The sequence below is a fragment of the Cimex lectularius genome, unplaced genomic scaffold (assembly GCF_000648675.2).
Source record: "Cimex lectularius strain Harlan isolate CLEC.00 unplaced genomic scaffold, Clec_2.1 scaffold58, whole genome shotgun sequence".
In the NCBI taxonomy this organism is placed as follows: Eukaryota; Metazoa; Arthropoda; class Insecta; order Hemiptera; family Cimicidae; genus Cimex; species Cimex lectularius.
The window spans coordinates 795278-820305 of record NW_019392696.1 but is presented as its reverse complement, the minus strand read 5'-3'; the positions used below and the strand labels follow the sequence as shown (position 1 = coordinate 820305).

The following is a 25028-nucleotide window of genomic DNA, read 5'->3' as shown; positions in this document are numbered from 1 at the left end:
GACCACGAAATATAATGGATATTCTAATTTTTTTTTGTATATAAAGGTTCTTAATATAATTAATTAAATACATATTTCTTCATTAATATTTTATTATTTTTCCTGATTTTTTTACATAAATTTGATTTAAACGTAAAATCATAAAGATTATACAATTGAAGGTCAATATTCCATAAAAAGATAAAATAAAATAAAAACTTTCTTTTGTTTTACATAAAGTTAAGTTTAGAATATTGTAGAGAAATGAATTACAAAATCAAAATGACTTTTTGTTTCAGTCAGATTCACTGTCTGAACTTGTAGCGTCCAAACTACACGGTTTTTCCTTAATATCAATAACGTACCTTTGAGGAACCTTCAATGGTGGAGCATAACCACCGGGGTAAGATTTGTCAGTAAAAAGCACCTCGTAGTCGTCAGTAGTAGTCTCGGGAAGTTGGTTGACCAGAGCTTTGTAAAAACACGTCGTACGGGGAAAATGGGCCATGACTGAAAAATAAATTATCTATTTATTTTTATTCAGATGTTTCTAAAGATTAAAACAATACCCATAGATCCTTTGGGGAAAAGAGCGTTTGAATCTGTCGCTGGATTTGCCCTCATCAAGGGCAGTGGGATGACCCTTGATTTGCTCAAAGTGTGTCTCAACTTCTGCTCATCATCGATGTCATCAACCTAAAAAATAAATTCACTAATTTTCGTCTGCTTGACCAATCAACATCCCTCAACCAATCAAGGTTCCTAGTTGAGATAAAAAAGTCAATGTCACAAGCAGGACTCAAACCCACGACCCTCGGCCAGACATGTCGCCACTCCACCACCTGAGCTATCGTGACTTCGTGGGCTTAAAAATGGCAAAAAGGAGGGAAAATTCAAAAGGTGGGATTGAGATGGGAAGTGTCCGAATGGATTGAAGTCACGATAGCTCAGGTGGTGGAGTGGCAGCGTGTCTGGCCGAGGGTCGTGGGTTCGAATCCTGCTTGTGACATTGACTTTTGACATCTCAACTAGGAACCTTAATTGCTAAAAAATAAATTGTGAGCTATTTTGTTGAAAATTGCAAAATGATTAGCTCATTTCAGGTCATCCTAGTCTGTTTATCATCGCTGGTTTGGTCTATCAGATACATATTAGCAGTCTGTCAATTTGCAACAAGGCACAATTGACAAAACACGGTCTAAATTATTGAAGATTGAGTGTTAAAATGTCTCTGATAGGAGAAAAAAAAGAAAAAAAACACTAGCGTGTTTGTGGCAAAAATGAATGAGTTGGCCACCCTAACCACTTGGCCACTAAATATCAAAAAAAAAATAAATAGACCAGGATAATCAGGTACAATAATAAAATATGAAATTGTAATTTATTAGAAGTTTAATAAAAGGGATTATATAAAACATACTTACTCTTGGAATAATACAATAAAAAATTAATCGATCTTACCTCATATTTTTTCGTTGCACTGTTGTATGTCACAACTTCTGCAAGAATCCAATTATAGTCCTCTTCGCCTTCTTCAGCCTCAACGTTTTTAACCAGTGCAGCGACCATGTCTCCTGGCTGGAATCATTCAAAGAATCTCGAAATCTAATAAACATACTCATGTAAATAAATACCTTCGCAATGTACGATGGTTCTGCTGGTATTGCGCCACACAGAGGCGGCGGTTTCATACCGGGCTTTCCAACCCAGAGGGGAAGAGTCTGTGCAGAGATTTGCAATGACTTTAAGAGAGTGCCTTTGTGAAATATTTCCCTGTGTCCGCCATTTCTTGCCTAAAATAAAAAGTCAAAGTCATGTTTGATAAACAAAAAATAATTTACAAAACCTACTTGCAACCGCCTCTCATTACAGATTGTTCTAATTTCATTAATTGTCGTCAAAGCTTGTCTCAGCAACTCCTCTTCCTGCGTTGCATCTCTGATAGCATTGTGGTAAAGGTTTTTCAGTTTTTGCTAATGCAGAAAGATCTTTTAATATCCTCATGTTTTTCTTTTGTAAATCAATTTCAAAAATCTAACCTGATTGTATGATGTTAGCTTGCCCTCCTGTGTGATTTTATCCTGAGTTTTCGAAATTGTGTCAAGTGTTTTTTCACCTGTCTCTCTTTCCGCCTCGATGTCATGTAGTAGCGAATTTAGTGTCCGTAGCCTATCCTGAAATTTCTTTCAATCACTAAAGAATGATATAAAATAAGATACACACAAAAGCTATAAACTAAGTACCAGCACTTGTACAGCGGCATCTTCAAGAGAAAATGGCATGTTTGATTTACTGCGAAGCGACAAACCTTCCTGACAAAATTACGTAGTACCAGGAGCACATAACTATCAAAGCCAGCACCTGAAAGAAATAGGAAATAGTTTAATTGTCCAAGCTTTACATGTCATGTGTAATAAGTAATGCTAAAGAATAAAAAAAGAAAAACACTTCCATTTTCCAAATTTGCAGAGTAAAAACTTAAAAAAGTAAAAAGTAAATAAAAAGATAAAAGAATAATGACTCTGGTGAATCAAAGTCACTTTGTTCAACATCATGGTGCTAAAAATACAATAATTGCTTTTTTTTAATACAGCTTCTGGAATTGCAAGTAAATACCAACCAAAAATCATGAAAAATTAAAAGGAAATACCTACTCACACCATTCTCAAAATTCAGAAGCAGATATACTTCTGGAATCAATAACAGCGCCTTTTTTTTTAAATATTGTTAATTAGTCAGTATACTCAAGAATTAAAAGTAAATTTATTTTAAATCTCCAAAAATATAAATAAAACCCATCATACTCAATTGGTTACATCTAAAATTAAGGTTAGAGTAAGAATCACCTCTTTAAAACCTGCACACCTATTGTGCATCTCCATTTTTATCTGGAGCTCTTAATTAAGCTTACGGCTTCTTACCATATCCCAGATCTTTTTCAAGGAGGTAGTGTATATACATCAGGCCTGAGCTTTTCATTTTTCCCCCAGGTGTAGGAATCTCAGCCTACATAAGTTTTCGCACCAAAAGAGGACTTTTATAGTATGCTTCAATTAAAGCATACTATACATTATCAATCGTTTTACTAATAAATTAAGATTCGATTACTTTGTACTCAAATAATAATAAAATATACAATATTTTATAGTTTATTAAAATCTAATTTTTTAATAAAGTTTTCAAAATGAACTAGCAATTCTTCTTTTACAAATCTTATTTTGAGTGCAGGTCAGTTATTGCTACGACCACCATAGCCAGACTTTATTAAGGCAGCTCTTTTTTTTATTAAAATTTGCATGCTCAAACTGCACATGATCCCAATTTTGCTGAGAGTTATTATCACAATGCACAAACTAGCAATTCTTTTCCAAATCTTATTTTGAGTGAAAGTCAGTTGTTGATAACGGATAACCAGACTTTAAGGCAGCTCTTTTTTTTATATATATATATATTTTTTTTTATCAAACTTTTACACTTGATATAAATGATCCCAATTTTGCTGAGAATTATTATCATGATGGCAGACTGGGCTATTGATGATTTTGCATTTTCATTTTTCCAAGTCCTAAATATGCAGTAAATTGCCACTTGGCTTTTATAACTGTATCTTTTTTCCTTGCCTACATCATATTATTATCGGTTGATTTCGGTGCATCCAGGATTTCTAGTTGTTCTGTCTAATTGTTGCCTCTAGTCTATATGAATTTTCTGAAGATTTCTTTTTTCTCCGTACACCACAAAGGTATTCTACATTTTTGTCATGCTGCTGCTGTTTGTGTAGATAACCGATACCTTTCTATCTTTAACACAATTTCCTTAAGGACATGAGCTGGACGCAACCAATTTGAGGGGTGAACTGCTCTTTCAACTTCTATCTCTCTTTCATGTAATTTTCTAATTTATGTGTGGTGATTAGTGACTGTTAATAGATTATTATTCAGAAATCGTGAGATCTCTCAACACGACTCGCAAGAATGGCACAATTACACAGAAGACAAACACTTTGAGTGAGTAGAAATACTTTGATTAAATATAAAAAATATATTTTGCATTGTATAAATTCACTTTTCCACATCCTAAATGTATTTGGTAAATGAAAACAATGTTTGTAAATCCCAGGCCCTGAAGATGATCTCAATAAAGATCGAAACATTGGCACGATAAAGAAAATTTTTTCTGAAACCTACATCACACCAGACCGCATCTCACAATTTTCAAATAATTATTGTATGTCACATAATCACATAATATGTATATATAGGTTTGTGTTCTTTTTGTTAAATATCATTCAGTTAAAATTGGAAAATAGTTTGTAAGATGGTAACTTTCAAAACACATATAAGTCTTGAGAAGTCCAATTGAGTGCAAAATGTTCTGAACATTCGCAAATCGTGCCTATGTGGAATTCTGATATTTCTATTAATATTATTTACAGGTAAATGTGAATTAGTATAATCCAAGGACCTGTTAATATAATGATGAAAATTATGATTGCACACACACACAATTTTAGCCAATTAATTTCTAATTAAATTATAAATAAACATAAATTCTTCTTACAGAATCAACTACCAGAGATGGTCTTAGTCGCATGTCCTGTCCTTTAACCTGGCTTCGTCTAATGTTTTAATTAAATAAAAAAAATGTTCTTTCAAACGCTAAAATCACACCTTTTCAAAACAAAACAGTCGGTGTCCAACGTTCAAGTGGTAACCGTGGCTAAGGATTTGTGGACGATGCCATCCATCGATTTGAGCGTCGATTTGTTCAAGAGTCGTAACCTCGTTGAGAGGAGAACCTCATGAGTAAAAAACAAACGTAAAAATGCCGATTTTAGAAGAAAAGAGATTGAAAATAATATTTGTAAGTATTAAGCCTGCGTTGTCCTTATTAATTATTTCTGAAGTGCTTTATAATTTTAGCGTGCGATTTATGACACGGAACCAATTTTCTATTACTAATACAATTTTGGGCGGTAAATAATAATAATCATATTAATTTACAATTCAATTCTTTCTGCTTCATTTGGTCCAACGTTTGTTTATCATTATTTTAACTTTCATAATGACAAGTGTTATGGTGCATAGTTTGGTTTTTATGGTGTTACTGTAATGCAATATTTGATTAAATAATTTTGTTAATAATTACGTAAATCTATATATGCTCAGCGGTCATAATTGATCGTATTAAGTATTATTTTTACATAAGGTTTTGGTTGAGATGAAAAAGCTAGTGTCATGAGTGGGATTTGAACACGACCTTCGGCTCAATACTCCGCTGCTCTAACCTCTTGAGCTATCATGATTTCAATCCACTGGGACACCTTTCGAATTTTCCCTCTTTTTGCTATTTTTCAAATGTGAAATCAGGATTCATTTTCAGAGACTTATGAAGTGGCCACAGGGAGCTGTAAATGAAGTGATTACTTCTTCAATTATTGTTAACATTTAGTGATCATAATCGCCCATATTAATTATTTCAATTAATTATTCTATTTATATGTAAGGTTATGGTTGAGATGAAAAAGCTAGTGACACGAGTGCGATTCGAACCCACGATCTCTCTGCTGCTCTAACCTCTTGAGTATTGTGACTTCGATCTTCTCAGACACCAACCTCTCGTCTCAACCTACACCATTTCGAATTTTCCCTCTTTTTGCCATGTTCGTTAATAATGGTCAGAATTATCGTCTGTCACTCTTCAGCAGGTGGTCGGTTTGTGTTGACAAATACTACCACAGAGATGGTGCAATATGTCTGACATTCCAAGCTAGAACAAACAGCTAGAATATACAGACTAATATGAGCAGAAGTGATCAAACTTTGTAGGGAATGCTAAGGCCTTTGATGAACTTAACATCAAAAGAACTCAGTGGTTATACTTATTTAAGTATCAGTATGCCTCTGGTTTTGTATCACAGTTGGAAGATTGAAAGTTATTTTAAATTTAATTAATTTTTTTTCCAATCTGATCTTTTAGATCTGTTAAAAGTTTTAGTGTTGAGCAGTCAAAAAGCTGAACAAATTGATGAATTGATTGTAGGAAGGGATGATAAGGAAGCGTACTAAACACTCTTGAATAGCTTCAAAAGTTTTACAAATATTTTTGAATGACCCCTACAACTTTTTTTTAATTTTTGCCTAACCTTTCGGCATTAGCCTTATACCTTATTTCCCCCTTTCCCCATGAGACAGACGGAGTGCCACCGCGCCCCGTCCAAGGAGATATGGCCACTTATTTTTTCCCCCATCACCAACACAAACAACACCCAAAGACGACCCCCCCCCGGCCTTCAACGTTAATGCTTGATGGAATTGAAGAAAGAATATCAAAAGTGCTCAGTTTTCTTGGCTGAATCAAAGCAAGATATCTATAGTTTTTCAGCATCCATTTTAGACTTATACAATCTATGTAAAATGTATGGTAGTTGAATGTGCATAATCTGATGAGGCAGTCCTATGACAGTAAGCAATCTTAAATCCTTTGTTTCATTTGATTGTTCTAACAGACATGTTACTAAACCATCAGATTAGCAGCCCCTTTAGTTTCCAAGTTGGGGTCTGGCCTATACTGCCATAATTACCCTAAATAAACATCTTGTTTTGCAGACTGAAGATGATCTACCATATGAAGAGGAAATTTTACGAAATCCATATTCAATAAAACACTGGCTAAGGTATATTGAGTTTAAAAAAGATGCACCTAAGCATGGTGTGAACATAATTTATGAAAGAGCTTTGAAAGAACTCCCAGGAAGGTATTAAAATCCATAAAAATTACTATAAAAATGCATACTTTTGTTATAAATGTTTAATATTTAATTATACTTTTTTTACAGCTATAAATTATGGTACAATTATTTAAAATTGAGGAAAAAGCAGATTAAAGGACGTTGCATCACTGACCCTTGTTATGAACATCTCAACAACACGTTTGAAAGGGCTTTAGTTTATATGAATAAGGTAACATTTAAACTAAAATTAAATTTATTTTTTTATTATTACAAATGCGTCGTGTTTTGTAGATGCCAAGAATTTGGATGGACTATTGCCAGTTTATGGTCGACCAGTGTAAAATTACAAGAACACGGATTGTGTTCGACCGTGCGCTTAGGTCACTCCCAATAACACAACACAGGAGGATATGGCCTATTTACATCAAATTTTTAAAAAAGTACAACATTCCCGAGACAGCTGTGAGGGTCTTCCGGAGATATCTGAAAGTAACGGTTTTTATTTATTCAAATATATTTTTATAGTTTGATCATTTCAGTTAATCGTTTGGTTTTAGCTGTGCCCAGAGGATGCGGAAGAATATATAGATTATCTAATAAGTGTTGGCAGGCTTGATGAGGCATCGGTGAGACTTGCTGACATTGTCAATAGCGATGAATTTGTTTCTAAGCATGGGAAATCAAACCACCAACTTTGGACTGAACTTTGTGAACTTATTTCTAAAAATCCTCAAGATATGAAGTAAATATTATTTTATATGTTTAGGATGAGTACACGTTTTATATAATTTATATATAATTTTATGTAATTATCATATTTTTCTTATAGAACATTAAACGTAGATGCAATTATAAGAAGTGGACTTAAAAAATACACAGACCAGCTTGGTAGACTATGGAATTCTTTAGCTGATTACTATATCAGGAGTGGTTTATTTGAAAAGGTAATTAATCAAGTTACAATATTTTATTTTATTTTTAATTATATTGCTAAAGCAGTTTTTGAAAAATTCAAGGCACGTGATATTTATGAAGAAGCTATTCAGACAGTTACAACTGTTCGGGACTTCACCCAGGTGTTTGATGCTTATGCTCAATTTGAAGAGCTTTCACTTAGTAAAAAAATGGAAGAAGTTTCTGAAAAATTAGCCCCTTCAGAGGATGGTGAGTATTGTTTTATGTAATCCCTGACCACAATTTAATTCAATTTTAATTATTTAGATGACATTGAAATTGAGTTAAGGATGGCAAGGTTTGAAGACTTGATAGAAAGGCGGCTGCTTCTTCTCAACTCAGTCCTCTTGAGGCAAAATCCACACAATGTACACGAGTGGCTGAAAAGAGTTCAACTTTTCGAAGGGAAACCCCATGATGTATGTAACTTTTTTTCTTCTTTGGCTTAATATTTAAAATAATTTTGAATAATATGTCGGTTAGATTATAAACACATACACTGAAGCCGTTCAGACAGTAGATCCAAAACAAGCTGTCGGGAAGCCGCACACTCTGTGGGTAGCATTTGCAAAATTTTACGAAGAAAATGGCCAAATCGAAGATTCCAGGATCGTGATGGAGAAAGGGACACAAGTCGCTTATACAAAAGTTGATGATTTGGCATCTGTCTGGTGTGAATGGGCTGAAATGGAAATAAGAAACGAGTATGATGCCTTTATTAATGACATTGTTTGTAATAAGAAATAACAAATCTTTAAATTTTTAGCAATTATGAAGAAGCTTTAAAGTTACTCCAACGAGCCACAGTTATGCCTTCTAGAAAAGTTGACTACCACGATGAAACAGAAACTGTCCAGATGAGGCTTTATAAATCTCTAAAACTATGGTCTATGTATGCCGATTTAGAAGAAAGCTTTGGCACTTTTAAGGTAATAAAATTTAGCCTAAGTGAAATTGGTTTTCATAAATTAAACTAAATTAATTTTTCAGTCTTGCAAAGCGGTATATGATAGAATAATAGATTTGAAGATTGCAACACCACAAATCATTATCAATTATGGTATATTTCTAGAGGAGCAAAATTACTTCGAAGAAGCATTTAGGGTAAATACAATCTAAACTTTTTATTTGATGGTTATAATAATTATTTATAATTTAAGAAATACTCTTTAGATCTTAGAATTTCATTTAACAAAACCTAACCATGTACAATTTTAATTTTTAGGCATATGAAAAAGGAATTGCTTTGTTCAAGTGGCCGAATGTGTACGATATTTGGAACACATACCTTACAAAGTTTCTTGCAAGGTATGGAGGGAGCAAATTGGAAAGAACGAGGGATCTTTTTGAGCAATGTCTTGAAAACTGTCCTCCTAAATTTGCCAAAGGTATTTTTTCTGTCATTATTGATGGGTGAAGGTGTGGTTAATAGCAATATGATTTCCCTAGCTAGGACAAATTTATGACCAAATACTGATTTGTCCTCAGTTCGCTATATTAGGTTTTAATGACCATTACGAAGTAATTAAGATAAAAATTAATTGTTATATAAAAATGGGGATCTCTGTTTTGAATATTTTATTTGACTTCTCTGTGAAAATCAATGCTTGTCTGAAAGGACCAGGAAGACTGAAATAATTAGAAAGATGATATTAGTATATTTTTATATGTACCAGTTTGTCGTATACATTATTATTATTATTGTGGATACCAAGAATTGGAGGAGTTCCCCCTGAGCCCTCAGCATTACAGCTTATTGTACTACATCCTGGGACCTTGAAACAACACGTGTGAATTGAGCCTCAATGCTGGTGTTCTTGCATCAAAGAAATTCATTTTTGAAGGGTGTTGGAATTAAGATTTTTTCAGACAAAGAATTTCCAAATAGCTCGTGTTAAACTTGAGGGTAATAATAGAGAAACGTGTGAACTAAATTTCATTAAAAATTGTTCAGTAGTTACTGAGAAAATGTCCCTTTTAGGTTACTTCTTCCACCCCCCCACCCCCCAACCTTGTAAATACTACCCGCAACATTTTTTCCTGGCCCCCTCAAGCTACGGTTACTGTGGATCCGAATTCTGATGAAATTTTGTTCAGTTGAGTACATCTGAAATCCTTGTCAGAACAAGATGGTTACATTGTGCACATTTTCTGATAGTACCTTTCGCCTCTCAGCAAAATGGACAAACTTAATGAGTTTTATTTTCTTGAAAGTCTGTTGGTTAAGCTATTTTTGATAGATGGTGGGAAAACAGAGCATGTTAACCACTTATTTATAAATTATTATTATTTTGTTATGATAAATGAATATGAATTTTACGTTATGTTAAACTCAATTAATTAAGGTTTTAAGTTGAGATAAAAAAGTCAGTGTCATGAGCACCATTTATCGCTGAGAATCAAATAAGATTACACAACATTTGAGAAATGGCAAAAAGGGGGGAAAATTCAAAAGGTGCGGTTGAGATGGGAAGTTAGTGCCCGAGGGGATCGAGGTCACATTAGCTCAAGTGGTAGAGCAGCAGCGTATCAAGCCGAAGGTCGTGGGTTCGAACCCCGCTCGTGACACTGACTTTTTTACCTTAACTTAAAACCTTAATTAATTGAATGATATTATTTGGCCAAGCGGACCACGGAAAATAGTGAATTATGTTAAACATAACTCAACATAAACTATAAAATACAGTAAACTGTTTAATGCTCCTTTGTAGTAGAAGTAGGGAAATTTTTATAATAGTTAAAACAAAATAATTAGTTCACTTGCCTTCATTTGTTTGTTATGGAAGTTTTCTAGAGAATCAAATACAATAGATTAATATTGTTTTTAACATCACAATTAATTAAGGTTTTTAGTTGAGATGAAAAAAAGTTAATGGCACGAGCGGGATTCGAACCCACGATCTTCGGCTAGATACGCTGCTGCTCTACCACTTGAGCTATCGTGACCTCAATCCACTCAGACATCAACTTCCTATCTCAACCCCACCTTATGAGTTTTCCCTCCTTTTTGCCATTTTTCAAATGTCGTGGTTGTTCAAATGGCAAAAAGGATGTAGAGCAGCGCCGTATCTAGCCGAAGATCGTGGGTTCGAATCCCGCTCGTGCCATTAACTTTTTTTCATCTCAACTAAAAACCTTAATTAATTGTAATGTATCAATTGGTCAAGCGGACCACGAAATTAGTGAATTTAATGTTTTTAACTTTTTTTGGAGGGGGAGGGTTATACAAAATACCCAAACCTAAAAATTTGGAATTTTTACTGAGTAACGTTTTGACCGCGTTGTTTTAGATACTAAACCTGAAGTGAAGACGAGTCTTTCGTTATGGTATAGCTCAGTCCAAATAAGTCCCAGATACCGATTGCGTTTTTTTTCCCAACAATTAATTTTTGAAAAGATAGTTTCAGTTTAAATTGCATGCCTATGATTGATAAATTTCATCAGGCTGATTAATACAAATAAATTTGTAAAAAATGACCACAGTTTGGGAAGCACCAGTCTGGGAATCAAATATTATTGGTTAATCAGGTTTTCAACTTTTTTTTGGGGGGGGGGGAGGTTGTACAAAATACCCAAGCCTAAAAATTTGGAATCATGTTATGTGTTATATCATGAAAAATACAATGGATTAAACAGATTTCCTGAGTAGCCGTTATGATCACGGCGTTAAGATACTAAACCCGAAGTGAAGACGAGTCTTGCGTTATGGTATAACTCAGTCAAAATAAGCCCCAGATACGGTTTTTTTTTTTTTTCTTTTTAAATAGCAATTGTAAACCCCACCAGCAGATCTCGTAGCTTTACAATCTGTTTTTACTACTTACGTGCTAAATTCAAAACTACACAAATTGTGAATACAATGAAACATTACCTCAAGCTTAAAATGGTATTTTTTATTATATATTTTACTGATGAAAACCATTGTAGGTTAAATTTAGTCCAATTAAAATGAAGCGGACATTTCAGTAATGTTTGACTTAAGTTTGGTACAAAGGGCAAAGGTAAAGCTGAGGATTTTCACATGGATGTATTCTGGATCAGGCCGACAACTGTGACATTGCTTCTACTCCCCGAGGCCGTTTCACCTCAACTCCACACGCACATTCAAATGGCACAAGCTTTTTTTTCAACCTTCTTATATCAACTTCCTAATTAGCCTTTTGTATTATTAAAAATTTCGCTTTTATCAATTTTCATTATGTGGGATTTTTAACAATTAATTCCTGAGATTGTTTCATTTTTAATTAAATTTCTATGATTGATATAATTTCATCAGGCTGATTAATACAAATAAATCAAAATCATATTGAATACATTGTTATGTGCTAAAACACAAATCACACAATACTACTAGTAGTAATACAACAAAAAATTTCCCACATTTTTTAAACTATGAACATATCTGAAATAACAAATTATCACTTCTCAAAACAAAACATAAATATGTAAGATTGTAAAGTTTAAAATTCTGTTGTCAACTACTCATTGGATGTTGCGGACAAGGTATCAAACTACTTTACAATACATTTTACATACTATAATCAATTAAAAAGCCATTCTAACCCAGAACTGGTAGCATCCTTACCAAGCCCTAACCACTCAGCCACTGTGGCCCCTTAACTGTTTTAATTGAGTAAATGTTAAAAGATCAAATGGATTTTTTTCTACTGTTGAGGTTATCCCGCATCTAATATCTTGGAGATGGTCAACTGTGTTATACCATTGTTAACATAATTATTCTGTCTAGCTCTGTTCCTTTTATATGCGAAACTGGAAGAGGAACATGGTTTGGCAAGGCATGCAATGGCTGTTTACGAAAGGGCCACATCAGCTGTCCTCCCCGAAGAAATGTTTGAGGTATGTTTTTGTGACCAAGTTGTTTACTTAAGGATAATTATTAACTTGAACTAATATTTCTGTGACAAATTTAGGTTTTTAACATTTACATTAAAAAAGCAGCTGAAATATATGGTATACCTAAGACAAGGCAGATTTATGAAAAGGCTATTGAAGTGCTCACTGAACAAAATGCTAGAGAGATGTGCCTCAGATTTGCAGAAATGGAAACAAAATTAGGTGAAATAGACAGGGCAAGAGCCATTTATGCTCACTGCAGTCAGATGTGTGACCCTAGGGTAATTTTAACAAACTAGTTTATTTTTAATTGTGTGTTTAATATGATTAAATAATTTTTTATTCAGGTTACAAGTGGTTTCTGGCAGACCTGGAAGGATTTCGAAGTGCGACATGGCAATGAAGACACAATGAGGGAGATGCTGAGGATAAAACGAAGTGTCCAAGCAACATACAACACACAAGTCAACATGATGTCAGCCCAGATGCTGTCTGCTGCTAGCAATATGTCAGGGACAGTATCAGACCTCGCACCAGGCGCGAAAGATGACATGAGGCTTTTAGAGGCCAAGGCCGCAGAAATGGCCGAGGGCAGAGGCCAACCGTCAAATCTCAGCTCAGGAATCATGTTTGTCCGAGGTGAAACCCAAGTACAAACTAAAGGAGGTATTGCGCTTCAAAATGAAAAGAAAACCAACCCCGAGGAAGTGGACATTTCTTCCGCTCTCGAATCAAGTGATGAGGAAGGCGCTAACGAAGACGATAGAGGAGATGGTAATGCTTAAATTTATATGTTTATTTTAAAGAGCGTGTCATTGTTTTGTTGTTGTTTTTTTGTTCACAGATGATCTTCCTATTCAAAAGCAAATCATCCCTGATGAAGTTTTTGGAAGCTTGAAACCTAAAGATGAAGACAGTGATTAATATTAATTTTCATGTAATTTTAATAAATGGTATTTAATTTTTTAAAGACTTTTTTATTTATACTGTAGCTTTGTTTCAGTTATAAGTTGAAGGAACAAATTTAATTTTTTAAAGATATTTAACATAACAGAAAAGTTGACAATTAAGTTATATTCTTAAACCTACATAGTTTTTACATAAATAATTACAGAATGTATTTCTTTAGCGTTTCTTATTGCTACCACCACCACCACCAGCAAGCATAGCAGCAATTCTTATGAAAATGTTGATTGTGTCTAAGTAGATTCCAATCGACCTGCAATAAAATTATATTATTAGATAAGTGTAATAACAACAACATTAAAAAAGTTGTAAATCATTACATATTAATTGGATCATAAAGTCTTCCTGGAGATTCTCTAAATGTTTCAGCAGTGTGAACAATCCTTTGTGTGTCGTATAACATCAATCCAGACATGACTAAAAGTCCTCCGTAGAGACTAATGGAGTATAAACTTGCACCAAGAAGACCAGTGGGTGGTAAGAAATAGCTTCCTTTAAAAAAATAAATAAATAAATAAACCTTTATTTTTGTTAATTATGTATTTTATATGAAAAATTACCAATTGATGATGCGATTACGACACCAAGCCCCATAGCAAGTGGGCCACCCATATAGAGAAATTTATCACTCGGCGCACACGCTGCAACAGCAGATAATCCACCAACTACTCCAGCTGTCAGCCTAGTTTGATTAGATTGTTATTACAAATATTTTTTAAATTATATTTAAAAATCAATTACCAAGCAGCACGAAGTAGGATCGGTCCACCAAGAAGGCAGATTGGAGCAATCATTGCACCAACTACGGATGTGTGAAGTACCCAAGCCGCTTGTTTTATACCTATACCAGGTGAGTAAGGGATTCTCCGACAAATTTCACCACTGCCAATCATTGCGGCAAGCGACACAACTAATGCAATTACACCATTTCTAGTTACTAAATTCATAATAACAGGAGATCTAAATGCCATAGCAGCGGCTGTGCTAGTGAAAAGGAGTGATCCACCGAAATACATGTATGTAGACTGTACTCTTTCCTTGACATATTCAGGCCATACCCTAAGCATAAAATTCAGAGTAAGGTTTAACAACACTACAAAAGTAAATAGTATATTATTTATAGTAATAATTGTAAAAAAAAATGTGTTTACATTGAATGGTCGATAAAGCCAGGTTTATTGCCAAGCCCGACTCCATAGTAACACAAAGCTCCTATTCCACAAACACCTCCTCCGATTAAGGCTGCTTTACCGATAGCAAAAGCTAAAACAAAATTTATATTGTTAGTGGAGTTCTGTACATGTATGTTGATGAATTTTTGGAGAGGGGTCAAAAATTTCAGAGGCGGACAAATGACCACGGAGTATGCAAACCATTTGGCTACTGTGTCCTTGTTAATTATGAATGGAAACTAATTAACTTATACTTGCTTAAATAACACTGCCCAACTATGAAGAAAAATGTACATAATTAAATCAAGTAGTCAGGCTTCGGATGAAATCCTTGGCTTAAGTCGATTTTAGATCATACTTTCCTTTCAATTGTTTCTAGTGTTAGATTGTGAGTGGGAATCTAATATTATTGCTATTAATGATCATGTTTATTAGTAATAATCCCCCTGAGGCCTGCAGCTGAAATATATAGCTTATTGTCCTTCCTTCCTGGCTCTATTTTTGGGAGCTTGCAATGCATGTGTGAATTTGAGCCCCGGTGTGCCGGTGTTCTTCCATTGAAGAAACTAATTTTTGAAGGGGGTTACGGGACTAAATTCAGGGTCTGAGATCTGATCCTACCCCAGACCTTCTATTGACGAGTGCCATATCAATTTTTTTTCATTTGTAGCCAAAGGTCCCCATAGGCGTCAGAAAAAATCCAGAGGTGACAGTGAGTGGGAATTGAACCCACGACCACGAGAACAACTAGCCGAGACGCCTACACCTCCGCAGTCCCCGCTTGTTCCATTAATGAGAGTTGAGACCTTATTGATGAGTCTGAAATAAGCAAGTTAAGACCCTGCTTTATACATCTCATTGGCTCCTCTGTGAAAGGCGAGACCATTTTTGAAGCAGTGGTGACAGCTAGTAGAAAGTTTGTCACCACAAGACTAATAGTAAAATGACAAAATGCATCAGACAAACGAAGATGATCAACAGTTTGTCACCTAGCAGACATTGCAATATTTCACAATAATTTGTAAACTTGTGAAAATTGTGCTAGTCTTTTGTCGGAAGATATTTTTTGTTGGTAATTACACCAAAAATGTATTGTCAAAGCCATCTATATAACTTTTGACAGTATTGACCAATATGACAATATATGATCATATGTTGTACTTGTACAAAATGAATAATTTGCACTGTAACTTTTTCTTACGTGTATCTGTAGTTCCTGTTTCAGCTTCTGCCTTAGTCGCCTTCCAGTCGATAGTCCTCCTCCTCCTAGACCTCACATCCTGGCTGTAATTCCTCAACTGAAATTTCTGTGTCCTAAAAGGATTCTGCCTTGGCACGAACTCGGCCAATTTCGCCGATGGCGAGACGCACTTAAAAAGCCTTGCTGCCAGCATTTTTTCGTGTCCGACTCTGTTAAGAATTTGACGACAAATTTAGACTGCAATTTCCATCACCTGCGAATCACGCTGTGGCAAACGGTTCGAACACATTAGTCAACGTTGTGCAACGATTGAAACTACGATAGACTAAATCGATAACTGATGATAAACAGTCAATAATCAACATCTGTTGATAACATATAATATAAATTAAAATATACCCACTTTTAATCTTGTCTTCCTACTTGAACAAACAAAACAGAATTCAAACCCACATAAAATAACCTACATAGTACGTGAATACCTGGTACTCAACATGGACGCAACTACATTAATCGATATCGACTGGAACCTCTAATCAGTGATTCTCCAAAATAAAGAATTTTTTCTTCATAAAATTTGTTTATTTTAATTAAATGTATAAAAACAGTTATTCAGATGTATTTTCTTTTACAAGAACTATTTATTAAAATGCAAAAATTGAAATCAAAATGTTTCAACGCAATCGTATTTCATTTAAGGTTAATTTGAATTATATTTAAAAAAATATATATTCACCAACAAAGACAAACGGTATTACAGTGATATTGTAACTATATATTTTGATTTAAACTTTAAAAAAAAGTTTAGTTCTTATAAGAAGTAAGACCCTATAAATCTCTACATTTCCCAATTATTACTGGGTGGTGAGAAACAAAATTTTAACTTAATTTTTGTTAGTAATTCAAAACTCGAAAAAAAAATCTCGATTCTGGTTTGGTTGACATTCAAGTATCAAGAACAAAAAGCATAATTCTGCCTTCTGTAAGGTTATTTTATCACTTGTGATAAAATCTTTGCCAGGCTGTCGTAATGCATTGGGAGTAAGATTTCTTACAGGCGGATCTCAGTGACCGATACGAAAATCTCGAAGAGCTGGAGTGATGTACGAATATCCTAACAATAAATCCGGGTCCAGGATAAAGGACTGGAACTCCGCCCCGGATGCTGTCATCCTCGAAATCCTGGGCTACCTCTTGCCTTGGGACGTCCTCCGAGCTGGGCAGACTTGCAGGAACTGGAACCGACTATCGTATGATGAACTGTTATGGAAGTATATGCTTATTCGTCATTTTCATATCGACTCAAGCTCACAAATCGGTCCTGGTACGATTCATTTTGCAGTTTTTGCAACATCATTCAAAATGTGGAATATACGCTGAGTTTACAGTTTTGTGAATGTGAACAAAACATCGATGAACTCTGATATGCGAGTCTTATTAAGAAAATATGCATGTTTCAGCTTTAAGTGGGCCCAGGCTAGAAACAACAGCAATGCAACACTAATGCACAACTCAACATTGTAATACAGAAGAACATCAACATGCAACAAATCAGTTCTTATTCAAGACAAGTGCATGTGTGACTACTAGTGAAGGATCAAATTATACTGTTGCAGAGTCTTCCATGCAAAGACAAAACATTCAATTGGTGGCATATTCAGTTTAAAATAATGCCCTGTTCAGACAAGCTAGAAAGATGTACAATGCTACCATGGTATCTTGTCTGATGCTGAAAAACCAACAAGTAATGGGGTGCTTCTATGTCCACTATGTTGCTGCTACAAATATTAATATACAAGACAAGGGAGGGTGTCACGTTTTAGTACGTTGTAACCTGTCAACCACCCTTTAAGTTTTTCTATAACTTTCAAGTACACTATTTAACAAGATGCCTTGATTATGGAGCATCAATGTGAGAAACATTTACCTGTAGCTTGAACACCTTTGATCATCGTGATTTGTGAAAGGAGTAGGTATGTTCATGTCACATAGACATTGCCAAAACACCCATTCAGTTTTAACAAACTTATAGAAGGACATGATTGACAAAAAAAAACAGCCAACATGCATCCAGTTGTTCCTGCAGCTCTGTGGTGTGTAGATGGTAGAAATGTATTCGTTTTGGGTGAATCAAGATGGATACTCTGCCTATCTTGCCTGCATTGACTCACTGAGCACAATTGTGGCTATACATGACAGTCTGTAGAAAGCGTTCACGGGTTGGATAAGCATAGAAGCTCATGAGGAGCAAGGTTGCTAGGTGGCCCTCAGAGAATTGGAATTCTACAAGTGTGATCATTCTCACTAGGGCTTAGAATAGGCCATATACTATTGACACATACACATACACACACACACACACACACACACACAAAATCTTACTTTTAAGCCTGTCATGGATGCTTGATGTGTCATGTGAGAGTGAGTAGGAATGCCATATGATATGAGAATTTGGTCTGAGTGAGGCAGCAAGCCCTGTTGAAACAGGGTACAGGCCTACCAAAAATGTTAAATTGCTGAAATTTTCTTAAGGTGGCTCCAGAGAATCGGGATTTGCCGAATGCCAATTAAAAGTTCGCTGAATCCCGATTATTGGATATGGGTGCTCGGTTATACACCGAGCGACAATATTCGGTGCTTGCCTTGCTTGGGTAATTGTCGGTTTTCTTGTGTGCTTCAAAGTGCACAAATATTCATGAAGTAACTGAATAAAAAGCATCCACATATTTGGGAACTGTATTGTATGTATATCAACTGTAATCATCAATGAAAAGTAATTATTTTTGTTAATAAATTATTCCTGATGAGTATAGATGTATTAATGAAAGAACAACGTAGTGTTGTTTCTGTTGGTTAGGCATGGATTGACCCAACATGAGTCTTGGAGTTCCACAATCAGTACCAAGCTGAACCAATAATTTAGAACACTTCTCTTTTGAATCACAAAAATTGGAACTCTGAGTGTTTAGTGACTGAATTTGTAGCTACTGCACAAAACAGTAACCACAGCAATGACAGTTTTACTGTTGTCCATCACGATTGGTAGCAAGTTGAGGATTCTCAGGGCACTTGGCAAATATGTATTTGCTGTTTCCACACAAACTGGGTGGTTGTGTGAACCCCACATGTGTGTAACATAGGTCTATTTGGCGAATGCAAAGACGAGCATCTCGAGATTTGGCAAATGTTCAGCGAGGTGAAAATAATCTTACCACAATGATATGGGATAATCAAGCGACACAAACTGATTAGCCTTGAGAATTTACAAATTTTATTATAACTGACTGATTTTGCACTCATAAAACAAATTTCAGTCAGAAGGCTCAGCTTATTTTTAAAAGATATGATGTTGCAATTTTTTAAACCAAAATATTATGTATGTGTATTTATTTATTTGTCTTTCCGTAGGAAAAACATGGTATTCAGAGTACAGAAGACTTGTCTACGAAACTCCACTTATTTGTTCTGAAGTACTGCGGTCACATCGGAATGAAGTACTTCATGTCAGCTTTTCTCATGATGGAACCATGTTTGCTACTTGTTCAAAAGACAGCTCCATTATTGTAATTATCAATGGAATAAAGGATTTTAAGTAATTATTACCATTGACATTTTTCAGGTCTGGCATTCATCTCACCCAGTAAAAATGAAGTACAGGCATGATATGAAAATGTTCAGGTGGAAATATACACAACTTTCCCAGTTTAACAAGTCTGACACACTATTACTTGTCTCTGGTGTCCATTTCGGATCTACTGCCAGTCATTCAGGAGAAATTGCTGTGTTCTCGTTACAAGGTCAATTGAGAAACATGAAATGATTGTGTTTTATTAAAACGCAAAATTATTTTTTATAGATGGGTTCAATCTTCAGTGCAGAGTTGGTAATAAACCGTCTGACATATTCGGGACGTGGTACAGCGATAGTTATCTCATCTCAGGTGATTGGTACTCACTCGGCGGGATGGTAAGCACAACCGGGCTTTGGCTGAACAAAGCATCTCAGGTATGTCTGTATGAATTCTTGCCTTTATACATATTTTGAATAAAGTTACTCCGGCAGGAAACCGAATCTGAACAAACCCCAATTCTGAACAACCTTTTTCGCTTTTACAACACGAACGCAAGTTCAATTCACCTGATCACCATGGCAGATTGTAAAGAAGGCTGCAAGCTGGTACCTCTGCCTAAATTGAATCCTAACCCGAATTTGCATATTGAAGACTTGAACAATACTGTCATTAAACCATTACCATCAGAAGAAAGAAGGTATTTTTGTAAAAATAATTTATTAACAAACCTTAAATCTATTCTTATAAAAACATAGTTTTCATAGAAAATAAAATATCAAATTTGTAATATAACAGACACGTTATAGAGAAAAATTCATTTACTTCCTTAGGAAGAAAATTTCCAAGAAGTTTATTGTTTCTTATAGTTGTATTATTATAATTAATTAGAATCAACGATGAGGAAGAAAGTGATAGCGATACTGATGAAGGTAAAATAAATTGTGTTAAGCATATATTTTTAACCTTTTCATATTTAAGTAATTTCCTTGCTATGTATAGATGAGGAACTTTTGGATCAACCGGAGAAGTTGTTGATTTTCATCACTGGCTCTAAGACGTACATACCTCATCAAATTGGTATTTAAAATTGTTATCTTCAATTACATGTTTAAATTTAGTAGATGATGGGGTTTGGACTGCGAGTTGGCGATCTCATGTTGAACTGGCACACGGACACTACTGGGTCTGTCTTCACTCGCGGGAAGACCAGTAGTGCCCATGTGCCGGTTCAACATGAGTTCGCCAACTCGCAGACCAAACCCCACCATCTACTATAACACAGCCAGTCAGGCTACATTACTTAAAAGGTATGTACACAAAACTAACAAACTTCCCGTGAGTGAAGACAGACCCAGCAGTGCCCATGTGCCGGTTCAACATAAGTTTAAATTTGTTATTTGATATTATTCACATGCGCATATGTATACATTTATGTATGTACATTCATGTACAATTTCATGAAACAAATTAATGTGCAAAAGACTGAAACCCTTGGTGTACACATTTGTGGGGTTCTTGTTGGGGATAAGAAAGTCTTGACTGCATTAATATTTCATTAATTAACATATTTTTTATTATTTTATGATTGGTATGTTTTATGTAAATCAAGTAAAAACAAGAAAAAACAAAATAAATTAGCCCATTAAGTAAAATATTAATTGTAATCTAGAGGCAAGTTTTTGAATTCCTTAGCAGTACCACTCCTTGACTTTTTTTATTTTAAACTTGCTAAAGAAAAAAAAAATTATTAAAGCAAGATAGCACTTCTCTGTAAACTCGGTTTGCAATAGGCTTCAAATAAAGATGAGAGAATGACTGGAAATAAATCCATAATAATTAATTCCTTTAAAATAAAATGAGAAACGGCACACACCATTCTAATATTTTAAGTAATATTGTTGTAATCACATTGCTTGGATTTGAAGAACTGACTGGTAGATTTTCCAAGAAGCATTCAGCTTGCTGGAAGGTGAGCTCGCGAAGAAACCTCTACATGCTTTTTTAAACTTCCCCTAACTTCAACAGCAATTCATACTTGAATCTGAAAATTTATCAGTTTTCTAGCTAAATAAGCAATGAAAATTAAAAATTTCCATCGATTCACAACCAAGTGAACGTAATAGTTTATTTAGTCCTATAAGTTTAACAAAACTTATTGTGTTTTAGTCTTATTAATATTGTTTATGTATTATTTCATGTTGTTTTAATGAGTTTAAGAAAACAGAAAATAGAAACTTTACAGGTTTTAAAAAGATACCACGGGTGAATTTCCCTAAAGTGCTAAAACGAGGCTTGAGTGTCAAGGAGAGGTTAGCTAAGCAGAAAGAGAGATCAGCCACATCTCCAGGACCCAACTGGCAAGATTACAACAAAGTCTCTGATAAGTTTGATAGAATTGATCATGTCATGGATTTACATGGACACATTATCGGGATGTGCCTTTCGCCTGATCACAGGTGAACATTTTCACCAATAACACACTTACAATAAATAGTATACTCATGGATTTTTCCCACCAGATATTTGTACGTAAATTGTCGTTCCTGGCCCAAAGGCTATTTGATAACACATGCTCTTGAGCCCCCGCCGATTGCACAAGAAATCGACATCCATATCATCGACCTGGTCGAGCTGTGTGAAGTCAGCAAGATACTCGTATCGCACAAAGCACACACGCCCAACAATGAATGTCCTTATATTTATTTAGACGTCTCTGAAGAATATGTTGCAAGGTATTTGTATTTGTGCGCTGATTATTAAAACAAGTTTTGTGTGAGATTGAAAATATTGCATTTTGCTTTATATGTTTGAATTTTTTTGTTTATAAAGTTTTAAATAATATTTATATAAATATGAAAATTGATAGGATTTTAAGCATTAGCTCTTAAAAAATACTTCTTTTTACTTATTAGATTATTCTAATGTAATGAGTTATCAGCATTCAATATTATTATTTAGTTGTAAAACATCTAGTTTGATCACCTCTGATCCCTGATATATTTTCAGTTTTTTTTTTTTTTTTTTTTTTTTTTTTTCCTGTCAGGCATTTGTAAGAATTTCACCAACTTCAGTCTTTCAGTCTGTGTTATTTTCTCAATCATGGAAAAATAAATTTATTAAATTATAAGCAATAAATAAATAAAATTAGTGAATTAATTCTAATTTTACAAAGAATTTTGCACGCATACAGGAAATCATTGCCAGTGACACAACCATTAACGTCAAACAACTTATAGAACACAGTAAAAAAATCACACAAATCAACCTTTAAATATAGTGAAATGCCAACAGACAAAAGCATCGCGACTGGACAGAAGGATTACTAGGGCCAATTAAGCTTCAGGTCCACCACATCACAAAACTCAAAATAGTTTTGAAAAATTAATTTCATTGTTATGTTCATTGTTACATATAAAAATAAAATAAATTCAGCCTGCCAGGTAAAGTATCTGAAGTTAGTTTGCTTCTGATCATTTCAGACAGAAATGATTAAGCTAGTTTTTTTGTTTTTTTCCCCAGTGTTTGGAATTTGTTTAGTTAGTATTTAGTTTTTGTTGATAACAAAATTGTTTTGTTTTTCAAAATAATGTGTGGTAATGCTGTGGGATTGGTTTTTGGTGTCATAATTTTTCCAGTTATTGCGATGTAATTCCATTGTATTCAGCTGAAATATGAAATAATATGAAGTATTAATACTTTAAAATATGCAATGATATGAAGTAAACCAGTTTTTTTTTTACTATCATAGTAACTCAAAATATAGATAATTGAATGAAATAGATATTAAAACTTTTTTTTACGAGGATTCGCAACAGCAGAGGTCATAAACCTCAGGGTGCCGGTGTTTTAAAAAAAGCCCATTTGTAAGTATGTCGGGCTTGAATGCAGGGTCACTGGATTTGAACTCAGGACCTTTACCCTACAGTGATGAGCGCCGTGTCATTGTCCAAATTGTTGCGGCCACCGACGCCCCCCACAGCTTTTTATTATTGTTCATGTTGTTTAAATATTTTATGTTTTACTATCAGCCTCATATAATTTTTTTTTCTTAAGCCATGTTCACTGAAGTAGTCAGAGACAGAGGTGATAGTGCCAGAACCACAAGTCTGGTGATTGCTGCATGTAGGTAGAAGGAGCTTCTTCCTTTTTTTGTTATTTCCTTTTTCTTTTTTAATAAGAATTATTGCTGTTCCCTTTCTTGAAGATATGGATAAAAACCATATTTACATGTTTGGAACATCCACGTCCAAGACACCCTTGGTCCCTTTCATCCCACTGCCCAGAACGTCTGATGATCTTTCACCTCATTAAATATTAAATTGATTATTTTTATCACAATTAATTTATGGTTTCTTAACCTGAACAATATTTTGTAGTGGCGCAGAGAATAATCATGGTTACCTTTGGGATCGCAATTACAGTATTTGCCTGGCCAGAATGCCCCATGCTGACATAGTAAATTCTGTAGCTTTTAACCCCGTTGACTCAAGTATGCTGGTGACGACCTCAGATGACTTCGAAATAAAGGTTTGGAGATCCAAAGAGTTCCTCGATGAGCGGATCGGACGGAAAGAGAGGCATCAAATGCTTCATGCAACTCCAATTATTAAAAAGTGTTAATTCTCTTTTTTTATATTGTATAAACAAAATTTACAATAAATTATTTACTTTTTTATTTATTTTATATCTATACCTATTAATTTAATATATAAAAGGAATTGGAATGATTACAAGTAAGAGAGTGAACAAAATAATGTATTTTTTATATTCTAAATACAGTAAATTAAAAGGATCACCACTAGTTGTATACTTTTGATAATGACTCATTATGTAATGTTTGAAGAACTTACAATGATTTGATATAAAAAATTGTCTACAATTCGGAAAAAGAATACAACAGGCCTGCATATTTTCATTTGAACTTATTAATTTATAAAAAAAAATCGATATTCTTTTTGTTATACTAAAATATGGTGTAAAGATAATCATCATAACCAAAAACGACATTTACTGCACATACGTATTTTGTTGAGTTTTGATTACCTTAGTGCATTTAAAATATCCAGCTTGTTTAACTGGTAAATATCTTCTTTTTTTCATTAACTACACTAATTTAACATATATAAATAATTGGCAACTTTTCTTTGGTTCGTCGACTTCAGTCCAAGATGAATAAAACATAATAGGTTTGGAATGTTTATTAAATGGAATTATTTTAGTATTATTTTTTTTTAAATATCTATGTAAAAAGTTTAATTAAAGGAAAAAGAAATAAAGAAAATTAAGAAACGAGAGCAATGTGCGATTGTCTTAACATTAAGCTAAGTGAAATTAGTTTTTGCAATGCATCAATAAATTATCCCTGTTAGACACAAAATGAATCTCAAAGGTTTCAACATTGAATAATTTGTCATTTCGCTGTAGCAAAAACATTTCAAATAAACAAGTATACTACATAGTTTTTTTTCTACATACTTATTTTGGATTTTGCTTTTTAGAAAGAGACTGTGAATAAGAAGGCAAGGCAGTCTTAAGGCAGGAATAACTACTTCTTTTATAGGTCATAGTTATGTACAAACACCCACACACACTAATGTA

General features: G+C 34.2%; 4 protein-coding genes across 12 annotated transcripts; 2 read left to right on the top strand and 2 right to left on the bottom strand.

Annotated features, from left to right (window-relative positions):
* Positions 1 to 74: 74 nt before the first annotated feature.
* Positions 75 to 4771, bottom strand: LOC106670624 (SAGA-associated factor 29). Of its 5 annotated transcripts, none has more exons than XM_014401129.2 (8): positions 4650 to 4771; positions 2223 to 2340; positions 2019 to 2153; positions 1830 to 1952; positions 1614 to 1772; positions 1441 to 1557; positions 549 to 675; positions 75 to 489 (listed from the first exon to the last, which is right to left on the bottom strand). In XM_014401129.2, the coding sequence occupies exons 2-8, from the start codon at positions 2259 to 2261 to the stop codon at positions 275 to 277; spliced, it is 915 nt and encodes a 304-aa protein (XP_014256615.1). In that variant the 5' UTR covers positions 2262 to 2340; positions 4650 to 4771; the 3' UTR covers positions 75 to 274. The 5 variants fall into 5 exon arrangements, with proteins under 5 accessions (XP_014256615.1, XP_014256612.1, XP_014256611.1 ...); XM_014401126.1 differs by having other exon boundaries at positions 2019 to 2162; positions 4650 to 4735; XM_014401125.2 differs by having other exon boundaries at positions 2019 to 2162; positions 4540 to 4734.
* Positions 4772 to 4803: 32 nt separating this feature from the next.
* On the top strand, positions 4804 to 13490 carry LOC106670622 (pre-mRNA-splicing factor SYF1). Its single transcript, XM_014401121.2, has 16 exons — positions 4804 to 4842; positions 6588 to 6736; positions 6818 to 6941; positions 7004 to 7201; positions 7270 to 7454; positions 7542 to 7656; positions 7729 to 7876; positions 7934 to 8085; positions 8150 to 8370; positions 8433 to 8595; positions 8657 to 8770; positions 8892 to 9054; positions 12414 to 12523; positions 12598 to 12801; positions 12868 to 13294; positions 13365 to 13490. The coding sequence occupies exons 1-16, from the start codon at positions 4804 to 4806 to the stop codon at positions 13442 to 13444; spliced, it is 2592 nt and encodes an 863-aa protein (XP_014256607.1). The 3' UTR covers positions 13445 to 13490.
* LOC106670623 (growth hormone-inducible transmembrane protein-like) lies at positions 13299 to 16455 on the bottom strand. Of its 3 annotated transcripts, XM_014401124.2 has the most exons (8): positions 16263 to 16455; positions 15860 to 16124; positions 14638 to 14749; positions 14228 to 14545; positions 14047 to 14168; positions 13807 to 13978; positions 13633 to 13739; positions 13299 to 13421 (listed from the first exon to the last, which is right to left on the bottom strand). In XM_014401124.2, exons 2-7 carry the CDS (start codon positions 16050 to 16052, stop codon positions 13646 to 13648), a joined length of 1011 nt encoding a protein of 336 aa, XP_014256610.1. In that variant the 5' UTR covers positions 16053 to 16124; positions 16263 to 16455; the 3' UTR covers positions 13299 to 13421; positions 13633 to 13645. The 3 variants fall into 3 exon arrangements, with proteins under 3 accessions (XP_014256610.1, XP_024081797.1, XP_024081798.1); XM_024226029.1 differs by lacking the exon at positions 13299 to 13421 and having other exon boundaries at positions 13560 to 13739; XM_024226030.1 differs by lacking the exon at positions 13299 to 13421 and having other exon boundaries at positions 13560 to 13739; positions 15860 to 16184; positions 16263 to 16371.
* Positions 16456 to 16607: 152 nt separating this feature from the next.
* On the top strand, positions 16608 to 24105 carry LOC106670653 (F-box/WD repeat-containing protein 5). Of its 3 annotated transcripts, none has more exons than XM_014401170.2 (10): positions 16608 to 17183; positions 19268 to 19422; positions 19479 to 19656; positions 19716 to 19864; positions 19910 to 20127; positions 20319 to 20359; positions 20430 to 20507; positions 21673 to 21886; positions 21950 to 22162; positions 23807 to 24105. In XM_014401170.2, exons 1-10 carry the CDS (start codon positions 16961 to 16963, stop codon positions 24048 to 24050), a joined length of 1713 nt encoding a protein of 570 aa, XP_014256656.1. In that variant the 5' UTR covers positions 16608 to 16960; the 3' UTR covers positions 24051 to 24105. The 3 variants fall into 3 exon arrangements, with proteins under 3 accessions (XP_014256656.1, XP_014256657.1, XP_014256658.1); XM_014401171.2 differs by having other exon boundaries at positions 16610 to 17183; positions 19922 to 20127; XM_014401172.2 differs by lacking the exon at positions 16608 to 17183 and adding an exon at positions 17190 to 17832.
* Positions 24106 to 25028: the final 923 nt, after the last annotated feature.